This window comes from Ascaphus truei, chromosome 23 (genome assembly GCF_040206685.1).
Source record: "Ascaphus truei isolate aAscTru1 chromosome 23, aAscTru1.hap1, whole genome shotgun sequence".
NCBI classification, from domain to species: domain Eukaryota; kingdom Metazoa; phylum Chordata; class Amphibia; order Anura; family Ascaphidae; genus Ascaphus; species Ascaphus truei.
The window spans coordinates 1,123,030-1,145,717 of record NC_134505.1 but is presented as its reverse complement, the minus strand read 5'-3'; the positions used below and the strand labels follow the sequence as shown (position 1 = coordinate 1,145,717).

At 48.2% G+C, this 22,688-nt stretch overlaps 1 protein-coding gene across 1 annotated transcript; it reads left to right on the top strand.

The window, feature by feature from the left end:
- The first annotated feature begins 1,904 nt into the window (after window positions 1-1,904).
- Window positions 1,905-21,851, top strand: LOC142473008 (uncharacterized). The gene is made up of 6 exons (XM_075580157.1): window positions 1,905-2,062; window positions 10,854-11,053; window positions 12,586-12,689; window positions 14,833-17,805; window positions 19,442-19,650; window positions 20,008-21,851. Exons 2-6 carry the CDS (start codon window positions 10,876-10,878, stop codon window positions 20,075-20,077), a joined length of 3,534 nt encoding a protein of 1,177 aa, XP_075436272.1. The 5' UTR covers window positions 1,905-2,062; window positions 10,854-10,875; the 3' UTR covers window positions 20,078-21,851.
- Window positions 21,852-22,688: the final 837 nt, after the last annotated feature.

Here is a 22,688-nt window from a genome sequence, read left to right as displayed (position 1 = left end):
TCCGGCGAGGCCCTACTGTACATATATTTACATATACGTATTACATAACGCATCACTGTCCTAATGACACACGGAATCCATGCGTGTATCTGCACGTCTGCTCGGGTCCCTGAACCAGAATGTCACATCATACCGCGGCGAATAGATGCCAGCGAGGATTCTGGGTAATGAAATGCAAAATGAGGAGGAGCGGCTCAGTGAGACACTGACTGGCAGTGAGTGTGAAGCAGGAGAAGGAGCGGCTCAGTGAGTAAAGACACTGACTGGCACTGAGTGTGAAGCAGGAGAAGGAGCGGCTCAGTGAGTAAAGACACTGACTGGCACTGAGTGTGAAGCAGGAGAGGGAGCAGCTCAGTGAGTAAAGACACTGACTGGCACTGAGTGTGAAGCAGGAGAAGGAGCGGCTCAGTGAGTAAAGACACTGACTGGCACTGAGTGTGAAGCAGGAGAGGGAGCGGCTCAGTGAGTAAAGACACTGACTGGCACTGAGTGTGAAGCAGGAGAAGGAGCGGCTCAGTGAGTAAAGACACTGACTGGCACTGAGTGTGAAGCAGGGGAAGGAGCGGCTCAGTGAGTAAAGACACTGACTGGCACCGAGTGTGAAGCAGGAGAGGGAGCGGCTCAGTGAGTATAGACACCGACTGGCACTGAGTGTGAAGCAGGAGAAGGAGCGGCTCAGTGAGTAAAGACACTGACTGGCACCGAGTGTGAAGCAGGAGAGGGAGCGGCTCAGTGAGTAACGACACTGACTGGCACTGAGTGTGGAGCAGGAGAAGGAGCGGCTCAGTGAGTAAAGACACTGACTGGCACTGAGTGTGAAGCAGGCGAAGGAGCGGCTCAGTGAGTAACGACACTGACTGGCACTGAGTGTGAAGCAGGAGAAGGAGCGGGTCAGTGAGTAAAGACACTGACTGGCACTGAGTGTGAAGCAGGCGAGGGAGCGGCTCAGTGAGTAAAGACACTGACTGGCACTGAGTGTGAAGCAGGAGAAGGAGGGGCTCAGCGAGTAAAGACACTGACTGGCACTGAGTGTGACGCAGGAGAAGGAGCGGCTCAGTGAGTAAAGACACTGACTGGCACTGAGTGTGACGCAGGAGAAGGAGCGGCTCAGTGAGTAAAGACACTGACTGGCACTGAGTGTGATGCAGGAGAAGGAGCGGCTCAGCGAGTAAAGACACTGACTGGCACTGAGTGGGAAGCAGGAGAGGGAGCGGCTCAGTGAGTAAAGACACTGACTGGCACTGAGTGTGAAGCAGCAGAAGGAGCGGCTCAGTGAGTAAAGACACTGACTGGCACTGAGTGTGAAGCAGGAGAAGGAGCGGCTCAGTGAGTAACCACACTGACTGGCACTGAGTGTGAAGCAGGAGAAGGAGCAGCTCAGTGAGTAAAGACACTGACTGGCACTGAGTGTGAAGCAGGAGAGGGAGCGGCTCAGTGAGTAAAGACACTGACTGGCACTGAGTGTGAAGCAGGAGAGGGAGCGGCTCAGTGAGTAACGACACTGAGTGTGAAGCAGGGGAGCCTGGTTCAATTCCCGGCGTCGGCTCCTTGTGACTGTGGACACGTCACTGTATCTCCCTGTGCCTCAGTCACCAAACACATAGATTGTAAGCTCTGCGGGGCAGGGACCTGCGCCTGCAAAATGTTTCTATAATCCGCTACGTAAAACTAGCAGCGCTATACAAGAACATGCTGTTATCAAATGAGCCCACTCAATGCGTTTGCTGCTTCGCACGGCAAAGAAGTGTAGAACCAGAAGACCCGCTTAGAGACAGCCTTCGGCTTGAGGTTTGGGGGGAGACGGGAACGTGACGACACAATGGCAGCGCAACACCGCCGCCCAGTGGCAGAGCACAGGTATGGCACCCCTGTAGAAGAAAAGTTTCACTTTCGTTTCTGCGTTTTTTTCTTTTCTCGTTTCCTCCTGCGCTCTGCTCTCTTCCTGTATATAACAACAGAAAAGAAGAGCAGGAGATGGGAGAGACGCTGCTCAGACTCACCCTCTGCCGATAAGGAATACCGCCCCAGGGGTACGGCACCCACAATCACCCCTTTCAGAGAGGTAAGCGGGAACTAATAATAACAGCATGTTCTTGTATAGCGCGTTACAGAGACATTTTGCAGGCACAGGTCTCTGCCCCGTGGAGCTTACAATCTATGTTTTTGGTGCCTGAGGCACAGGGAGATAAAATGACTTGCCCAAGGTCACAAGGAGCCGACACCGGGAATTGAACCAGGCTCCCCTGCTTCACACTCAGTGCCAGTCAGTGTGGTTACTCACTGAGCCGCTCCCTCTCCTGCTTCACACTCAGTGCCAGTCAGTGTCTTTACTCACTGAGCCGCTCCTTCTCGTGCTTCACACTCAGTGCCAGTCAGTGTCTTTACTCACTGCGCCGCTCCTTCTCGTGCTTCACACTCAGTGTCAGTCAGTGTCTTTTCTCACTGAGCCGCTCCTTCTCCTGCTTCACACTCAGTGCCAGTCAGTGTCTTTACTCACTGCGCCGCTCCTTCTCGTGCTTCACACTCAGTGCCAGTCAGTGTCTTTACTCGCTGAGCCGCTCCTTCTCCTGCTTCACACTCAGTGCCAGTCAGTGTCTTTACTCACTGAGCCGCTCCTTCTCGTGCTTCACACTCAGTGCCAGTCAGTGTCTTTACTCACTGAGCCGCTCCTTCTCCTGCTTCACACTCAGTGCCAGTCAGTGTCTTTACTCACTGAGCCGCTCCTTCTCGTGCTTCACACTCAGTGCCAGTCAGTGTCTTTACTCACTGAGCCGCTCCTTCTCCTGCTTCACGCTCAGTGCCAGTCAGTGTCTTTACTCACTGAGCCGCTCCCTCTCCTGCTTCACGCTCAGTGCCAGTCAGTGTCTTTACTCACTGAGCCGCTCCTTCTCCTGCTTCACGCTCAGTGCCAGTCAGTGTCTTTACTCACTGAGCCGCTCCTTCCCCTGCTTCACACTCAGTGCCAGTCAGTGTCTTTACTCACTGAGCCGCTCCCTCTCCTGCTTCACACTCAGTGCCAGTCAGTGTCTTTACTCACTGAGCCGCTCCCTCTCCTGCTTCACACTCAGTGCCAGTCAGTATCTTTACTCACTGAGCCACTCCTTCCCCTGCTTCACACTCGGTGCCAGTCAGTGTCTTTACTCACTGAGCCATTCCCTCTCCTGCTTCACACTCGGTGCCAGTCATGTGTATACCTGTATTACCTCTCTGGGCGTGTACGTGTATACCGGTATTATCTCTCTGGGCGTGTACGTGTATACCGGTATTACCTCTCTTGGCGTGTATGTGTATACCGGTATTACCTCTCTGGGCGTGTATGTGTATACCGGTATTACCTCTCTGGGTGTGTATGTGTATACCGGTGTTACCTCTCTGGGTATGTATGTGTATACGGGTATTACCTCTCTGGGCGTGTATGTGTATACCGGTATTACCTCTCTGGGCGTGTATGTGTATACCGGTATTACCTCTCTGGGCGTGTATGTGTATACCGGTATTACCTCTCTGGGTGTGTATGTGTATACCGGTATTACCTCTCTGGGCGTGTATGTGTATACCGGTATTACCTCTCTGGGCGTGTATGTGTATACCGGTATTACCTCTCTGGGCGTGTATGTGTATACCTGTATTACCTCTCTGGGCGTGTATGTGTATATCGGTAGTACCTCTCTGGGGGTGTATGTGTATACCGGTATTAACTCTCTGGGCGTGTATGTGTATATCGGTATTACCTCTCTTGGCGTGTATGTGTATACCTGTATTACCTCTCTGGGCGTGTATGTGTATATCGGTAGTACCTCTCTGGGGGTGTATGTGTATACCGGTATTACCTCTCTGGGCGTGTATGTGTATACCGGTATTACCTCTCTGGGCGTGTATGTGTATACCGGTATTACCTCTCTGGGCGTGTATGTGTATATCGGTATTACCTCTCTGGGTGTGTAAGTGTATACCGGTATTACCTCTCTGGGCGTGTATGTGTATACCGGTATTACCTCTCTGGGCGTGTATGTGTATACCGGTATTACCTCTCTGGGCGTGTATGTGTATATCGGTATTACCTCTCTGGGTGTGTAAGTGTATACCGGTATTACCTCTCTGGGCGTGTATGTGTATAGCGGTATTACCTCTCTGGGTGTGTATGTGTATACCGGTATTACCTCTCTGGGCGTGTATGTGTATACCGATATTACCTCTCTGGGTGTGTATGTGTATACCGGTATTACCTCTCTGGGTATGTATGTGTATACCGGTATTACCTCTCTGGGTGTGTATGTGAATACCGGTATTACCTCTCTGGGTGTGTATGTGTATAGCGGTATTACCTCTCTGGGCGTGTATGTGTATACCGGTATTACCTCTCTGGTGTGTGTACGTGTATACCGGTATTACCTCTCTGGGCGTGTACGTGTATACCGGTATTAACTCTCTGGGCGTGTACGTGTATACCGGTATTACCTCTCTGGGCGTGTATGTGTATACGGGTATTACCTCTCTGGGTGTGTATGTGTATACCGGTGTTACCTCTCTGGGCGTGTATGTGTATACCGGTATTACCTCTCTGGGCGTGTATGTGTATATCGGTATTACCTCTCTGGGCGTGTATGTGTATACCGGTATTACCTCTCTGGGCGTGTACGTGTATACCGGTATTACCTCTCTGGGCGTGTACGTGTATACCGGTATTACCTCTCTGGGCGTGTACGTGTATACCGGTATTACCTCTCTGGGCGTGTATGTGTATACCGGTATTACCTCTCTGGGCGTGTATGTGTATACCGGTATTACCTCTCTGGGCGTGTATGTGTATACCGGTATTACCTCTCTGGGCGTGTATGTGTATACCGGTATTACCTCTCTGGTGTGTATGTGTATACCGGTATTACCTCTCTGGGCGTGTATGTGTATACCGGTATTACCTCTCTGGGCGTGTACGTGTATACCGGTATTAACTCTCTGGGCGTGTATGTGTATACCGGTATTACCTCTCTGGGCGTGTATGTGTATACCGGTATTACCTCTCTGGGCGTGTCTGTGTATACCGGTATTACCTCTCTGGGCGTGTATGTGTATACCAGTATTACCTATCTGGGTGTGTATGTGTATACCTGTATTACCTCTCTGGGTGTGTATGTGTATACCGGTATTACCTCTCTGGTGTGTGTATGTGTATACCGGTATTACCTCTCTGGGCGTGTATGTGTATACCGGTATTACCTCTCTGGGCGTGTATATGTATACCGGTATTACCTCTCTGGGCGTGTATGTGTATACCGGTATTAACTCTCTGGGCGTGTATGTGTATACCGGTATTACCTCTCTGGGCGTGTATGTGTATACCGGTATTACCTCTCTGGGCGTGTATGTGTATACCGGTATTACCTCTCTGGGCGTGTATGTGTATACCAGTATTACCTATCTGGGTGTGTATGTGTATACCTGTATTACCTCTCTGGGTGTGTATGTGTATACCGGTATTACCTCTCTGGGCGTGTATGTGTATACCGGTATTACCTCTCTGGGCGTGTATGTGTATACCGGTAGTACCTCTCTGGGGGTGTATGTATATACCGGTATTACCTCTCTGGGCGTGTATGTGTATACCGGTATTACCTCTCTGGGCGTGTATGTATATACCGGTATTACCTCTCTGGGTGTGTATGTATATACCGGTATTACCTCTCTGGGCGTGTATGTATATACCGGTATTACCTCTCTGGGCGTGTATGTGTATACCGGTAGTACCTCTCTGGGGGTGTATGTGTATACCGGTATTACCTCTCTGGGTGTGTATGTGTATACCGGTATTACCTCTCTGGGTGTGTATGTGTATACCGGTATTACCTCTCTGGGCGTGTATGTGTATACCGGTATTACCTCTCTGGGCGTGTATGTGGATACCGGTATTACCTCTCTGGGCGTGTATGTGTATACCGGTATTACCTCTCTGGGCGTGTATGTGTATACCGGTATTACGTCTCTGGGCGTGTATGTGTATACCGGTATTACCTCTCTGGGCGTGTATGAGTATACCGGTATTACCTCTGTGGGCGTGTATGTGTATACCGGTATTACCTCTCTGGGCGTGTATGTGTATACCGGTATTACCTCTCTGGGCATGTATGTGTATACCGGTATTACCTCTCTGGGCGTGTATGTGTATACCGGTATTACCTCTCTGGGCGTGTATGTGTATACCGGTATTACCTCTCTGGGCGTGTCTGTGTATACCAGTATTACCTCTCTGGGCGTGTATGTGTATACCGGTATTACCTCTCTGGGCGTGTCTGTGTATACCGGTATTACCTATCTGGGTGTGTATGTGTATACCTGTATTACCTCTCTGGGTGTGTATGTGTATACCGGTATTACCTCTCTGGGCGTGTATATGTATACCGGTAGTACCTCTCTGGGGGTGTATGTGTATACCGGTATTACCTCTCTGGGCGTGTATGTGTATACCGGTATTACCTCTCTGGGCGTGTATGTGTATACCGGTATTACCTCTCTGGGCGTGTATGTGTATACCGGTATTACCTCTCTGGTGTGTGTATGTGTATACCGGTATTACCTCTCTGGGCGTGTACGTGTATACCGGTATTACCTCTCTGGGCGTGTATGTGTATACCGGTAGTACCTCTCTGGGCGTGTATGTGTATACCGGTATTACCTCTCTGGGTGTGTATGTGTATATCGGTATTACCTCTCTGGGCGTGTATGTGTATACCGGTATTACCTCTCTGGGCGTGTATGTGTATACCGGTATTACCTCTCTGGGCGTGCATGTGTATACCGGTATTACCTCTCTGGGCGTGTATGTGTATACCGGTATTAGCTCTCTGGGCGTGTATGTGTATACCGGTATTACCTCTCTGGGTGTGTATGTGTATACCGGTATTACCTCTCTGGGCGTGTATGTGTATACCGGTATTACCTCTCTGGGCGTGTATGTGTATACCGGTATTACCTCTCTGGGGGTGTATGTGTATACCGGTATTACCTCTCTGAACGTGTACGGGTATACCGGTATTGCCTCTCTGGGCGTGTATGTGTATACCGGTATTACCTCTCTGGGTGTGTATGTGTATACCGGTATTACCTCTCTGGGCGTGTATGTATATACCGGTATTACCTCTATGGGTGTGTATGTGTATACCGGTATTACCTCTCTGGGCGTGTATGTGTATACCGGTATTACCTCTCTGGGCGTGTATGTATATACCGGTATTACCTCTCTGGGCGTGTATGTGTATACCGGTATTACCTCTCTGGGCGTGTATGTGTATACCGGTATTACCTCTCTGGGCGTGTATGTGTATACAGGTATTACCTCTCTGGGCGTGTCTGTGTATACCGGTATTACCTCTCTGGGCGTGTATGTGTATACCGGTATTACCTCTCTGGGCGTGTATGTGTATACCGGTATTACCTCTCTGGGCGTGTATGTGTATACCGCTATTACCTCTCTGGGCAAAATGGCCGCCCCCATCTACATTTGCCGCGCTCTCGGGCCTATCGAGCCTGATGGGAAGGCGCTCAGCGGTGGCGGCCATCTCCTTGCTGCCGGCCTCCTCCTCCTTCGGAATCGTGACGTCACCCATTGTCTCGTTGCCATCGGGGTATCAAATGACATCACAACGTTGCTTTACCATGGCAACGCAACGTCACATTGCCGATGTCGGCGCCGCCCTTTGACGCTGTGATTCGGAAGGAGGAGGAGGGCGGCCGCCACGGCGAAGTGCCTAGGGGCGCCGGATTGTAAAATCCGCCGCTACGTGGGACTGTCCCTTTAACCCATTAAACACGTCCCTGTCATTAGGTCACTTTGCCCCTACGTGGGATTGACCCTTTAACCCATTAAACACGTACCTGTCATTAGGTCACTTTGCCCCTACGTGGGACTGCCCCTTTAACCCATTAAACACGTCCCTGTCATTAGGTCACTTTGCCCCTACGTGGGACTGACCCTTTAACCCATTAACCACGTCCCTGTCATTAGGTCACTTTGCCCCTACGTGGGACTGACCCTTTAACCCTACGTGGGACTGACCCTTTAACCCATTAAACACATCCCTGTCATTAGGTCACTTTGCCCCTACGTGGGACTGACCCTTTAACCCATTAAACACGTCCCTGTCATTAGGTCACTTTGCCCCTACGTGGGACTAACCCTTTAACCCATTAAACACGTCCCTGTCATTAGGTCACTTTGCCCCTACGTGGGGTTGACCCTTTAACCACGTCCATGTCATTAGGCCACTTTGCCCCTACGTGGGACTGACCCTTTAACCACGTTCCTGTCATTAGGTCACTTTGCCCCTACGTGGGACTGACCCTTTAACCCATTAAACACGTCCCTGTCATTAGGTCAATTTGCCCCTACGTGGGACTGTCCCTTTATCCCATTAAACACGCCCCTGTCATTAGGTCACTTTGCCCCTACGTGGGACTGTCCCTTTAACCCATTAAACACGTCCCTGTCATTAGGTCACTTTGCCCCTACATGGGACTGACCCTTTAACCCATTAAACACGTCCCTGTCATTAGGTCACTTTGCCCCTACGTGGGACTGTCCCTTTAACCCATTAAACACGTCCCTGTCATTAGGTCACTTTGCCCCTACGTGGGACTGACCCTTTAACCCATTAAATACATCCCTGTTAGCGCAGGTAGGTCCTCTCTGGAGCTGCCCATGTGGTTGTAAAGAAAAGCTAAGACTTCTTCCGTTACATAGAGCACCAGATGTTGCCACAGAGACGATCTGTTGTGTTTACCTTGCTCGTGGTTTCTTGGCACTTCACTAAAAGTACGACGGTAACAATGGCAGACTCGGATGTGCATGGGACATCCCCTACCCAGGCCGCACCCAACCTGACTGGAATTAACACTCAAGACAAATTGGAGCAAGCTGACCATAGCTGTTTATTTAAGGACAAACTAATTGGGGGGCCTGGCTCGGCCCTACCATCTCAACACCCAACCGGAACACCAGGCGGGTCCACCCAAAAGGGCCATACCAAGGTACCTGCCAAAAGAGGTCTCCTCAAAACCCCAGTCCTCAAACACCGGGGTACCTGGCATCCTTCCAGTGTCTCCCACCTCCACCTACCTAGTCAGCCCCCCGATAATTGGCCACACCAGGGAGGCCATGCTACCCCCCAATACCCAAAGCTGTGACAATAGAACCCCCCACCAGATGGCACGTGGCAGGCACACTGACTAAGTCCACGAGTCCTACACAGCTGACTGAAGCCCCAACCTATCACCCTACAAGGCAGCATCCTTGCCCCCATGGCTCCTGCCCCCTCTCAGCCTGGCTGGCCCCCAACTAAGAGGATGCCAGAGGATTTCCCTATCCCTTCGCTCTCAGAGGGACCTGCCAGGCAGCAAAGTGTTTAAAAAAATGGCGGCCAAGTGGAGTTCCGAGCAGCAGCAGGAGTTACCCATGTGGACAATCTACTGCAGGCTTCGGGCCTGCTCGGAATTTTTTATTATTCCAACCAATTCCAAAACAACTGCTTGGTAACCGGGTTTATAGCGATGAGCTCGCTTTTGGCTCATAAATTCGTAGAAAAATGTGTTCCGTATCCCGTGTATCACTAAAACACATTTCTGTGTTTACCAAAATGTATATTGGACCAGATCCACCGTGCCCCGTGGAGTCAGGAACACAACTTGATGTGAGGTAGAAAAACAATAACATTGGACGTGATGTTCCCGGAGGGTAACGCGCATCCTCACAGCTCATTATATGCGAGCACAGCGCCCCGTCCTACATCTCATCAGCAGAGGGTTACCGTCACGTTATTGTAGCACAATGTTGTGTTATCTCCCGGTAACGGGAGGGTAAGTGTGTCTTAGTGTTACTCCCGCCCAGCCCCCCCGGGAAAGAGGGGTTTCTACTCCCGCTGGGGAAGAGAGGAGAGGGGGAGATAACGCTACGTTAGTTATATCACCTCGCTGCAGGGTCACACCCACACCCTGTAACAGCGCTATATCAGGGTCTGGGTGTGAGTGACGCCACGGCTAGGTCTGACCTAACTAACGTAGCGTCACGTCCCCGCGTTATCCTTACCGGGCGTTAGTGGGCGTGCCACGTGATGATAACGCCTCACTGTGGGGTTACACCCACACCCTGCCCTAACTAACGTAGCATCACGTCCCCGCGTTATCCTTACCGGGCGTTAGTGGGCGTGCCACGTGATGATAACGCCTCACTGTGGGGTTACACCCACACCCTGACCTAACTAACGTAGCGTCACGTCCTCGCGTTATCCTTACCGGGCGTTAGTGGGCGTGCCATGTGATGATAACGTCTCACCTGCATCTCATTTTAACTAACGGGCGTTATAGTTACTGCTACGCTCTGTATGGGGAAAAAACAGGTTATTGTCCATCGAAGATACACCGTTCGTCTTAGCACGAGGTCTAGTTAGATTAACGTCATGTTAAGTGACCAATCGGAGCTTCGTGGGTAGAGATAAAGCACAGAGATTCTTCTACTCTTTTTGGGCGCCAGTTGTCTTGCGAAAACAGCAATATGTTCTAGTGCTTCCCTGAAACGACAGGTACATGGTTGTAGAATGACGCAAGTCTTACTTCAGGCTTTCCAGGAGATATTCTCCCACTCTCTCCCAGCCCAAAATAAGTTGCCGCCGACCAGAACAGCCAACGAGTAAGATAGTCTTCATAGCCATGTTCCATTCATGCGCTGGCATGATGTGACCACTTTTCATAACCCACAAGAGCTGGAAGAGGAGTGGCATACGGGGCTCGGCGACTCCGTAGAGAAGTTCTAGCTTGGGAATGATCCTGGGAGAAGGGACAAGCAGGTAACTGGTTTATCCCCACAGTTGACTTCAAGACCGTACAGCCATGGAGAGAAAGAGGGTGCGGGTGGACGGAATTCCCACGGATATCCCCGCCGAGCGCGCCAAGGACAAACTCACCATCCACTTCCTGCGGCACCGCAATGGAGGGGGAGATCCGGAAGAGATCGAGATCCTGCCGGGACCTCCGGCTTACGCCTTGGTCACATTTGAAGAAGCCAAAGGTAAGATTGGGGTGGAGAGGTGCTGCCAAGCGGTGTCACCAATCCACGAACAACTGTACCATCTGACTGTACCCCCTCTCTCCCCCCTCCTTATCTTGAGTGGCTCTAAACAATGGATAGGGTGGGCATTAGGTTATGTAACCACTTGACTGACATTCTGTGGCCCAGATGAAAAGGAAATTCTTCTACATTTTCAAGGAAACCAACATTGTCCAATATTTACTTTAAGTCTCATTACATTAATACAGCCCAACTCTGTTATAGCGCGATCCGTTACAACGCGGATCCGCTTATATCGCGGTGCACGCGTGGGCTCCCAATTTATCGTATTTATGAATACTTTACAACACGATTATTGGTATTGTAAATACTTTATTGTACAACGCATACAATGGTACGTTATTTCTAACGCCATCCGCTTATAACGCGGTGTGATTCTTTGGATCCCCAAGCGCAGCGTTATAAGGGGGTTGAGCTGTATATGGAAGACTTTCATGGGATCAATGACGATATTAAGATGTTTTCAAAATGTTGGATTTTTTTTTGTGCGCTTAATAACAGGGATGATGATGTTGGCGTGGAATTCATAAACTTGTGAGTTAAGTTCCGATCTAGGGCACTGTAAAATCACTCAATATACATGGATCAAAAGTGGTAGTCCCGTTCCCTGCAAAATAAAATGGGCAAATCAGTATAGATTGACCTGAGGAAGAGAGGAGAACTCTCGAAAGCTTGTCCTAAAGTATCAAGGGTTAGTCCAAATACAGAAGGTATCTCGCCTAATACCAAAGTACTCAAGCTGCATTGACACGAATACTTGGAAAAGGAGATGTGTATTTTAATTTATCTTTCCAGGGAACATGTTATGATAAAAATGAAAATAATAATTAAAAAAAAATAAAAAAAATATATATATATAGTTCAGAACAGATCTGGACCGAAGATGGGTCTTTGTAAGTGGAGTCTGTGTGAACTTTGGGAACAGTGTCTCAAAGTGTGAGGAGAGAACATTTGGGTTGGGGGGGATGGTGGGGTTCGGAGAAAAGGCACTGGAGATTTGATGCCAAGAAGAGGACTCCATGAAAGTCTACAAGCAATTTTCTGTAGAGGGGTTCCCATGAAAGACTTTGGGGACAAATTATTTTCTGTAGAGGGGTTTCCCATGAAAGACTTTGGGGACAAATTATTTTCTGTAGATGGGTTTCCATGAAAGACTTTGGGGACAAATTATTTTCTGTAGATGGATTTCCGTGAAAGACTTTGGGAACAAATTATTTTCTGTAGAGGGGTTCCCATGACAGACTTTGGGGACAAATTATTTTCTGTAGAGTGGGTTCCCATGACAGACTTTGGGGACAAACTATTTCTTGTAGAGTGGGTATTACTATACAAGTAAATGTAGACAAATAATGTATTGTAGAGGGGGATCCCACGAATGTCTATGAAGACATTTGTTTATTGTAGAAGGAGAGCCTATGAAAATCAACGTAGACCTCTTAGCCAACCGGTTTTATTGTGCTCTCTTTCCACAGTGGTTGAGAGGGTCCTTCAAGTCAAGGATCACATGCTCACCATGAACGGGAAGTCATATCTTCTGAAAGTTAGCGAGCCCTCTGACAAGCTGGAACCCGATGAGGTAAAGTACCCACCCATCACACCCCAGGAGATGCCAGGAGGACCGGCACTCATTGTTGACATACCAATAGGTATATTTGGAACCATGCTGATGGCCCTAATATGGCGCTCACGGTAGATCATGCCACAATTGCCGGTTCTTCTCTTCCAGACGTGATGGAGTCGGGATGATGGGATTGTTATCCAAATGATCACACTTTGGTACCACCAACTATTTGCCGTGTAATCTGATGGGGGCATTAGCAGCCGAAAGAGAGGGGTGGTGATGCCACCTTGTAGATCATTGGTGAGACCTCACCTAGTGTTCCGTTGCGAAGACCATGTCTCAAGTAGGACATCAACGGAGAATGTACAAAGGAAGGGCTACTAAGACACTGCTTGGTCTACACGGCTTCTGAAGACACGTTGCCATGGCAATGTGGAGGCGGGGAGGGGGGGTGTCACGGGACGCTGCGCTGCCATGGCATCGTGACGTCAGAATGCCGGAGCCAAGGTAAAGTGGGGGGATGGGGGGGGGGGCGCAGGGGGAAAAGATTGAGCACCTCCCTCCCCCCCCCCTACCTGCGTATTTTTCGAATATTCTCCAATTTCGAATATTTTATTTAATAGAAAAAAAAAAAAAACTTTTTTGGAACTTTGTCTAATTGTCAAAAATTCCTTATTTTTTTTAACCAAAAAAAAATAAAAACGCCAGTTTCGCGGCGGATACAAACTCGGAGCGAATAATTGGCCCACTCACTGCTTCTCAGAAAGGATTAAAAAAAAAAAAAAAATGATGGGTGATCCACCACACCGTCATATTATCAGCGCCAGGAGGTTCTAATGATAATAGTGGGGTTCCGACCGCCCCGCGTCTTATCTGCTGAGACAACAGTGTGTGGGAAAAGGGAGCGAGAGAGAGACAGAGAGACTGGCTCGTGTAGGGTATATGATACGGGTGAAACACGGGAAGAAGACAGGATATGGTCCTTGCTTTCCTATTTCACATATATATTTGTTTAAGGTTTTCAGGGACTGAAAAAGGGAGGAATTCCTGTTATCGGGTTGAAACAGCTGTTTTTGTTCAGGAGAGGGGGAGGGGGGGGGTATGTAACCCTTTTGCTGCCAGAGTCCTGCAATGCTTAAAAAATAAAAAATAATATATATATATATATATATTACATAAATAAATACATATATATATTAAATATAAATAAATATGTGTATATATATATATCATCGTCCCTGGCCTCCTCACTGCTGTACAAAGCCCCCCCAGTGACCTCCCAGGTCCTGCGGTTACAGCCTTTCTTCTCCACGTTGCTCCCACACATTCCCTCATCCCATCCTCCCCAGCCCGTGTCTCCCCACTGCTGGATGAAGCCTCCCCAGTGATCTCCCAGGTCCTGCGGTTACAGCCTCTCTTCTCCATGTCGCACCCACACATTCCCTCATCCCATCCTCTCCAGCCCGTGTCTCCCCACTGCTGGATGGAGCCTCCCCAGTGATCTCCCAGGTCCTGCGGTTACAGCCTCTCTTCTCCATGTCGCACCCACACATACCCTCATCCCATCCTCTCCAGCCCGTGTCTCCCCACTGCTGGATGAAGCCTCCCCAGTGATCTCCCAGGTCCTGCGGTTACAGCCTCTCTTCTCCACGTCGCTCCCACACATTCCCTCATCCCATCCTCTCCAGCCCGTGTCTCCCCACTGCTGGATGAAGTCTCCCCAGTGATCTCCCAGGTCCTGCGGTTACAGTCTCTCTTCTCCACGTCGCTCCCACACTTTCCCTCATCCCATCCTCTCCAGAGATTCTGGGGGGTCCCTGAAATGCAAACTATGGCACATGCATCTCAGATACGTAAACCCAAAAATGGGGCCAGGTGGATTGCTCATTTAAGTAGATTCTTTAAACATTTTACAGCTGACAAGTCTGGGATGAAGAGATACAGAATTAAAAACCTTACAGACAAAATCCCTACATCCAAAGACAGAACCCACGATTGTGTATCTGCATGTTTTTCACAGGTCCCCAAACCTTCTTCATTTCAGCCCATTTCCATGCGAGGCAGAAAAGGATTCTGGGTAGTGACACACAAATGAGCACCCACTGGATGTGCCAATGCAATCTCTGACATGTTCTTTTGTTTGTTTTTTTTTTTTTAGGTGTTTCTGAAATCGTCTCTCACTGTAAATTACAAAAAGTTTCCAGAAGGCTATAAAAACCCCATGAAGTGTTTGAGCAAGATCCACAAAGATGTCCTCTTCAACTTTGATCATGAGGAGAAAACATGCACGGTAAGCGGGGCCTACACAAAGATTCAAACCTTGAGCCAGGAGATCTTGAAGATAGTAGGCCTTGGATGTGAAGACTCAAAGAGAGGTCCACCGGAAGTGGAGAGCAAAGAACATTTCAAAGCCAAACACAACTCCCCCTCACCTCAACTCAGAGACACCATCTTGCAGAGACAGACTGAAGACCAAGTCCACAGTACCCTTTATGCCGGAGCCGATTTGAAGAAATATCCATCAAGGGGAGACCCCATTGAACAAGTTGCAGACCCTCTAATCTGGGACTCTGATATCTACAAGTACATGCTGACCTTTCACAACGATGAGTATCAGCACATATTATACAAGCACCAAGTTCAAGCAGTGGATGCCAGCTCTGAAGGCATCACCAGTCTATATCTCCAGGCGGCAGCTGAGATCCATGGCCAAGCGATAGACATGTCGAATGCACGAGGCGATCTCTTGCTTCTTTACCAAGGATTGGAACTGGAGCTTCGGAAAGAGCAGATAAGTAAAAAAGAGATAAAAGGTGATAGGGATCGTATGAAGACATTGTTCAGAGACCTTCAAAAGCTATTCCCCATGCTCCTTTGCCATGAAGATGAGAGATATTTGTACTTTATTGGCAACGCTGCGGATGTTACTCTAGCCAAGCAATACATTAATGATATACAGTTTCAAAAGGATATCCCTAAATCTCTGAAAATTTCAGAAATGTTTTCTGGTGCCCAAGTGGCATTGAACCAGAGGAAGCCCAAGACTAGACCATTGATGGAGTCCAAGCCTCACTCTCATAGATATGCCAGTTCTGAAGCCAAGGGAGACAACAAAATAGCCGCCCGGTTCAACCCTCCCAAATCTTTAATTTCTTCGCCACAATGGGAACCTGCGGGAGCCACCAAGTACATGGAGCAACCGGCCAACACCGAGAGACGGCTGCAAGAGAAGGAGTATGAGAAAGGTGAACGGCCAGACCAGAATGCAGACTCATTACGGCGCTATGTGAGGGAAGAGCCTCTGGTTAAAGATGAGGATGATGGTGTTTCACAAGCTAAAGCTACAGACAAGAGCACAACACAGGTCAAAGGATGGGATGTTATCCCTTCACCGAATGCAGAAAAAGATGGGATGAGTCAGAGAACTTGGACCTCCAGAGGTGTAGGTCCAGTGAAGCCTCTCCCACTTTTCAACCCATCAAGTGAACTTCAATACTCAAGTCTAACGGATATGAACACTTATCCTGTGGATTATAAGGCTTCGGAAACCAAAACCACCCTCAGGAGATCAAATAGCTTCTCTCGTGTATATTCTAGGGATGGCTCCGTGTCCGACAGACAAGTGGATGTGGTCCAAGATTATCTTAAAGACAGTGCCACGGCACAACATGAGGATTTGATAGCTACAGATGATTTTGTTTTTGTGAACCATATGGTCTGGTCCTACATGAAGGATCTTCACAAATCGGACATTGAAGTGATGTGTAGTGGAGTATTATTGAGTGAGGAGCAAAAGAAAGATTTCACTATTTTAAAGCTCAAAGCGACCAACAGATCCAAGTTGCTCTTAGCAAAGGAAAGTATTCAATCTTTGTATAACGAACTAAGCATCAATACTACCTTCCAATCTTTCAGCTACTCTGTGCTTGAGGTCCAAGGCCCAGGTGACAGAGCTTTAGAAAGTTTGTGCAGTGCATTTCTGAAATGCTCTAATAAACTTCGAATTAGGCTGGAGAAATATAAGATGGACCTCACGTACCCCAAAGAGATCCAGTCAAACGTGTACGAGGAACACAGGCGATTTTTAGAAAGCAAAAGGATGTCTCCCAGCCTTTGGTCCTCATCTTTGGCGAACGATAGTCAAGTCTCCTTGGGAAGTCCCGAGAAGATTGAACCGGGGAATGAACCAGATGTGCTTGACAACAGGAGCCATGATCATGGTCTGGATTTCCAGCATTCAAAGTGTCATTCTTCGGAATTCCTTTCTGATTCTCTGCACACCAATTCGCAATCCCGGACACCGTCTTCTGATACAAGAACCGGTGATGTTGCCTCAGAAACCAGCCAGTTTCAAGGGATCAAAGGTTTGGGGAACCTGGGTGACACTGACCAGAACATATTTTTGGTAGGAGACTACAAATTGACAGCTATGGGTGATGCAAGTACCAACTTATTTAAATACCCAAAGTCTTCTTCTCAAGAAAGTAGCCCCTCAGACATACAAAGTCCTACACACCCAAAAGAACTTCAAGATTTCTCAAAAGTGGATACATTTATTGAGGAACCAGATCTCTATAAAGCTAAAAGGGCCCTTCCGAATAAATTCCAGTTGGATAAGAGTAGAACAAAAGATAGTTTTGAGGATGACACAGTAGGTTTCAGAAGCCACGTTCACATTCACGATAATACATACCAGTCATTGCCTCACCAAATTAACTCTCCAACACAAGATGTCAAAGAAAGAGTTATGTTAACGTCAAGGGAAGTTGGAGAGGACTGTAAGCAAGAGAATCTCATTCTTAATAAGGATCTCACACTCCAAGAGGAGACTAGCGCTGCCGAGTTGAGAAGTCCTGCAGTTGGCCAAGAGGCGGAGAACACAGATACAAGCTGTGATCGGTGTAAGAACGATTACGTAACGATCAAAGTTTCATGTGGTCACTCCTTGTGTAATAACTGCCTTTCATCGACAAATTATGCGTGCCAGGTTTGTCTCGGTTCTTCAACACCAAATGCCAACGACAACATCAAGGTCACCATGACGCACACAACGATGAGCCTGAGTTTACAGGGATACGAACGACACCCTTCTCTGAAGATCATATATGATGTACCGGATGGGGTGCAGGGGGTAAGTGCTCAGGGCAGCATAATACTGTACTTGTTGTAGTCCATGTTTGTGTCTCTGTCACGTAGGATGGAAGGTTGACACTTTAGGGTTGAAGGATGGTATGACCTTTTATGGTCCAAAGTCCATTAAAAATGCATTGAGAGCCAAGTTCGTATCCAAGATATTGTACCAGGAAAGGTACATTGAGCTACACGTTTTCGGGCAGGTAATTGGGATGTACATGGGATCCACTTACGGAATCCCTGGAAGTCCGACTGGGCTCGGCTCCTCACATACAGGAAACGTCTAAGGCCCCCACCTTCTAGGATCTCCATAGGGCGACCACCCCTACGTGTTGGGAAACCATCTCACAAGAGAAGAGACTTTGACTGTACTGCCTTTGGCCAGTAGGTGGCATAATGTGTATATTCTGCAGCATCTATGAGATCCTTCGGAGATTTACTGTGTATAAACTGTTGGGATGGGTAGGGTAGCACTTAAAATGTCATCAAACAAAAGTAGTGGTACTGTGATTGCTGGAGAAGGGACCACCCCAACACATAAAACATATATATGCGCTTAATATTAATTTCATATATGAACTTATATAAAGGTTGTTTTATCTATATATCTATCTATATACACAAAATATTAGAATTGTTGACAATGTATATATATTAATAATAAAATATATTATATATATATATATCGCCCATAGTGTACTCACAGCTTTACAAAAGAAACCATACAACGCAGGGAATTATAACAATACAATAAGTACAATAAGTGCAGCAAAGTCAGATAACAGGAAAGGAAATCCCTGCCCCGCAGAGCTTACAATCTAAGCGAGATGTTGGGAGAGTTGCAGAGACAGCAGGTGAGGGAATAAGTGCAGTAGATGGCAGGGCTTGGACACCATGGTTGGTAGGAGAGACTGCGGGTGTGGGACAGTAGATGGCAGGGCTTGGACACCATGGTTGGTAGGAGAGACTGTGGGTGTGGGACAGTAGATGGCAGGGCTTGGACACCATGGTTGGTAGGAGAGACTGTGGGTGTGGGACAGTAGATGGCAGTGCTTGGACACCATGGTTGGTAGGAGTGACTGTGGGTGTGGGACAGTAGATGGCAGGGCTTGGACACCACGGTTGGTAGGAGTGACTGTGGGTGTGGGACAGTAGATGGCAGGGCTTGGACACCACGGTTGGTAGGAGAGACTGTGGGTGTGGGACAGTAGATGGCAGGGCTTGGACACCACGGTTGGTAGGAGAGACTGTGGGTGTGGGACAGTAGCCATGAGCCTGGACTCACACACTCACTCACACACACACACGGTATATTCACTTTATTTACCAATGTTATACTGTATGTTCTATGTATAGATTTGTCACACATACCTTGTAATAGACCAATTATAGTTCTATATACACATATGTTCATTTCAATGGAGATGTTGGATAGACCCGAGACTGGCCAAGCCTGTCAAAGAGGACGAGTGGAATAGTGGTTAGGGTGTTGGTGCACAGGTATGGGTTCAGTCCCTGGGTCTCTCGGTGTAAATGAGATGTGTAGATATACAGTACAGTAACTCACTTGTGTAAGAAATAGTGTTGTCCTCGACTCTCCACCTGCTCCTTCACTTAATCCTTTGTTTACTAAGGCTGGACACCCTCACCCAGGAAGTCCATACCAAGGAGACCGATTCGAAGCTTATCTCCCTGATAACCGTGACGGGAGGAAGCTTCTGCTCCTGCTGGATGCGGCTCTTAACCAAGGGCTTACCTTCAAAATCCAGTCCATGGGATCCAAGGACAAAGTGACCTGGAATAATATCCCTCATAAAACATCTCCAGATGGAGGAAAAATTAAGTAAGTAAAAGCAGGAGCGTAGCTACTAGTGGACAAGAGATTGTGCTCTTAGAGAAGACCCTTCCAGACTTCTAGTCCCTAAATGAATGACATGTCCTGGGTTAGGGACAAGGAGCGTCAAGTAGACTTCTGAGACATGCCTTCCTGGGCTTGGCAGATGAGACACCTTCCATAAGACACCTTCTGACGCCAAGAAGAGACCTCTTACGGCCCATTTAAGTGAATGGAGGCAGGAGGTGTCTTAGACGTCAGACCCAATGCGGTGGCGGCTACGTCATCGGGTCTGGCAAAAGATGAAACCCGTCAGAACAGCCTGCAATGCCATTAATTATTCCAATCTCCCTTTTGCTTCCACAGAAATGGATACCCCGATTCTTACTACATCAAAAATGTGTATTGGCAGCTGAAGGAAAATGGAATCGAGTGAAAACGATGGAAGTCAACTGCCGGCCCACATCTTCCTGTAGGATACCAGTTGGAACGATTCAGAAATACAATCTAGTGTCATCACCGTAGATCCAGACGCTATCTTGTATTTACAGAATCTTCATAGTAAGGTCTCCCGGGTGGGAAAACCAGGGTAAACAAAGGCCACCATATTTATCAAAAAGGTTTTCCCCTTGATAAAATCGGGAGCAAACGTTTTTTTTCCCCCCCACTGGTTCAGCTTACGTTTTTCCCACGTGATGAAGTTGGAAAATAACTTCCAATGATAGCTAAACAAATCCCCCAGTGTATCTGGATCCAAAAAATTGCTTTTTTGACGTTAAAGAGAATTATTTGGAACACGTCAACCTGGTTTGGTCCAATATTGCTTTGTTTTCAAAGATGAAGATCCACCCTCAAGCTCCTGAGAAATCTACCTTTTAATGTGCCATGATCCTTGCTTCCTTTCGGCTAATCAAAATGGCCGTCGGCTTCGTCCTTCCTCCCACGCTGGGGCAAACAAGAAGTTGTGATGTCACCAGAAAATGCTTCCTATTGATGATCCTGGCGGCTATATTTTTATTTTTATTTTTTGGGGGGGGGGGGGGGGGCAGAATGTGGACCAAATTTAAGGTTTAATTCACCGTTAATCAAAGTTTGATTATATTCGTGTCTGGAAGAAAACAACATGGCCACTGGGGAGGTCAGCCTCACTCTAGAAGCTGTGAGATGACATCGCAGCTTCCGATTGGTTGACCCGGCAGCCATCATTGGTTTTTTTTTTTCCCTTTCTTGGCAAGCACTCGTAAAAGTTTAAAAAATAAATAAATGAAACACCTCTTCGTTAGTGGGGTCCCCAAAGCTTGAGGTAGCACATTGCCCCCTCAGATTTAGACTACTTTAGTTTGGGTCATTAACTTGCCATGAGCACAACACAAAGCAGGTCCCCTGTGTATATGTAACCTTGTCCTGAGAGACGCTGGACCTTTAGCCATATTACTAATACACCTTGTACTTCCTAGAACCCCGGTACTGAGTTTGACCCCACAGACAATACCGCTCTACACATAATATGCTTCCCTCATTAGAAATTCATGGATCTTTCCACGACTTACCTTGCATTCAAGTATATTCCCTTTGTTACACCTTGAAGCCAGAGTAGGCCTCGCCACCAGCTTGTATGCACCCGGGACACAAAATGTAACCCCAGGGCCCCATCTTAATGAAGGTTGGAGAGGGGTTGTGTGCCGAGAGCTTCTCCAGGGGTGGAGGGACGCTCAACAAGGTCATAGAGTGGGAGGGTAGGGGCGATCGGGGAGCCTGTCGAGCGGTGGGGAGAGGGCCCACCTGTTTCCCACTTGGGCCCAACCCGTTTCTACGGTGGGAACGGCAGAGGAAGGCCCCAGGAATGCTCGGGCAATCCCGGAAATCGCAACCGTCTTCTGGTTGGGCCCAACTTGTGGGTTTGGCCGGGTGGGGGCCCCTTCAGCCACCAGGCCCAGGGTAGCTGTCCCGGTACTGGCCCCCTGATGGCGGTCCCGAGCTAGGCCCTTGAAAAGGTCAATGCTGCAGGAGAATGGGAGTTAAATGGGGTTTGCTTTGTGCGACATTAGAATAGAATGAAACATGTACATTTTGACGGTCTCAATTCATTTATAGATGAGAGATTTATACCCCGATGTTAAACAAATCTGCTGTATATTAAACGCAAGCAGCTTGCTACAAAATTTATTAAATGCGTCTGTAAAGTTTGTCTAATAAAATATATGAAAATAGTGTTTGTGTGTGTCTGTGTGTGTGCCTCTGTGTCTGTGTCTCTCTCTGTGTGTCTGTGTGTGTGTGTGTGTGTGTGTGTCTGTGTGTGTGCGCCTCTGTCTGTGTCTGTGTGTCTTTCTCTCTGTATGTGTGTCTGTGTGGGCCTCTATGTGTGTCTCTCTGTGTGTCTCTCTCTGTGTGTGTGTGTGTGTCTCTGTGTGTGTGTGTGTGTGTGTGTGTGTGTGTCTCTGTGTGTGTGTGTGTGTGTGTGTGTGTGTGTGTGTGTGTGTGTGTGTGCCTCTCTCTGTGTGTGTGTGTGTGTCTCTGTGTGTGTCTGTGTGTCTGTGTGTGTCTCTGTGTCTGTGTGTGTCTCTGTGTTTGTGTGTGTGTCTCTGTGTTTGTGTGTGTGTCTGTGTGTGTGTGTGTGTGTGTCTGTGTGTGTGTGTCTCTGTGTGTGTGTGTGTGTCTCTGTGTCTCCCTCTGTGTGGGTCTGTGTGTGTGTCTCTGTGTGTGTGTGCCTCTGTGTGTGTGTGTGTGTCTCTGTGTGTGTGTGTGTGTGTGTGCCTCTCTGTGTGTGTGTGCCTCTGTGTGTGTGTGTGTGTGTGTGTGTGCCTCTGTGTGTGTGTGCCTCTCTGTGTGTGTGTGCGTCTCTGTGTGTGTGTGTCTCTCTCTGTGTGTGTGTGTGTCTCTCTCTGTGTGTCTCTCTGTGTGTCTGTGTGTGTGTGTATGTGTTTGTCTCTGTGTGTGTGTGTGTGTGCCTCTCTGTGTGTGTGTGTCTCTGTGTTTGTGTGTCTCTGTGTGTGTGTGTCTCTGTGTGTGTGTGTGTGTGCCTCTCTGTGTGTGTGTGTACCTCTCTG

Coding starts and splice junctions, on each gene's coding strand:
- LOC142473008 (XM_075580157.1), top strand. CDS start 10,876: ATGGAGAGAAAGAGGGTGCGGGTGGACGGAATTCCCACGGATATCCCC. Junction 12,690..14,832: donor ACAAGCTGGAACCCGATGAG/GTAAAGTACCCA, acceptor TTTTTTTTTTAG/GTGTTTCTGAAATCGTCTCT. Junction 17,806..19,441: donor TACCGGATGGGGTGCAGGGG/GTAAGTGCTCAG, acceptor TTGTTTACTAAG/GCTGGACACCCTCACCCAGG.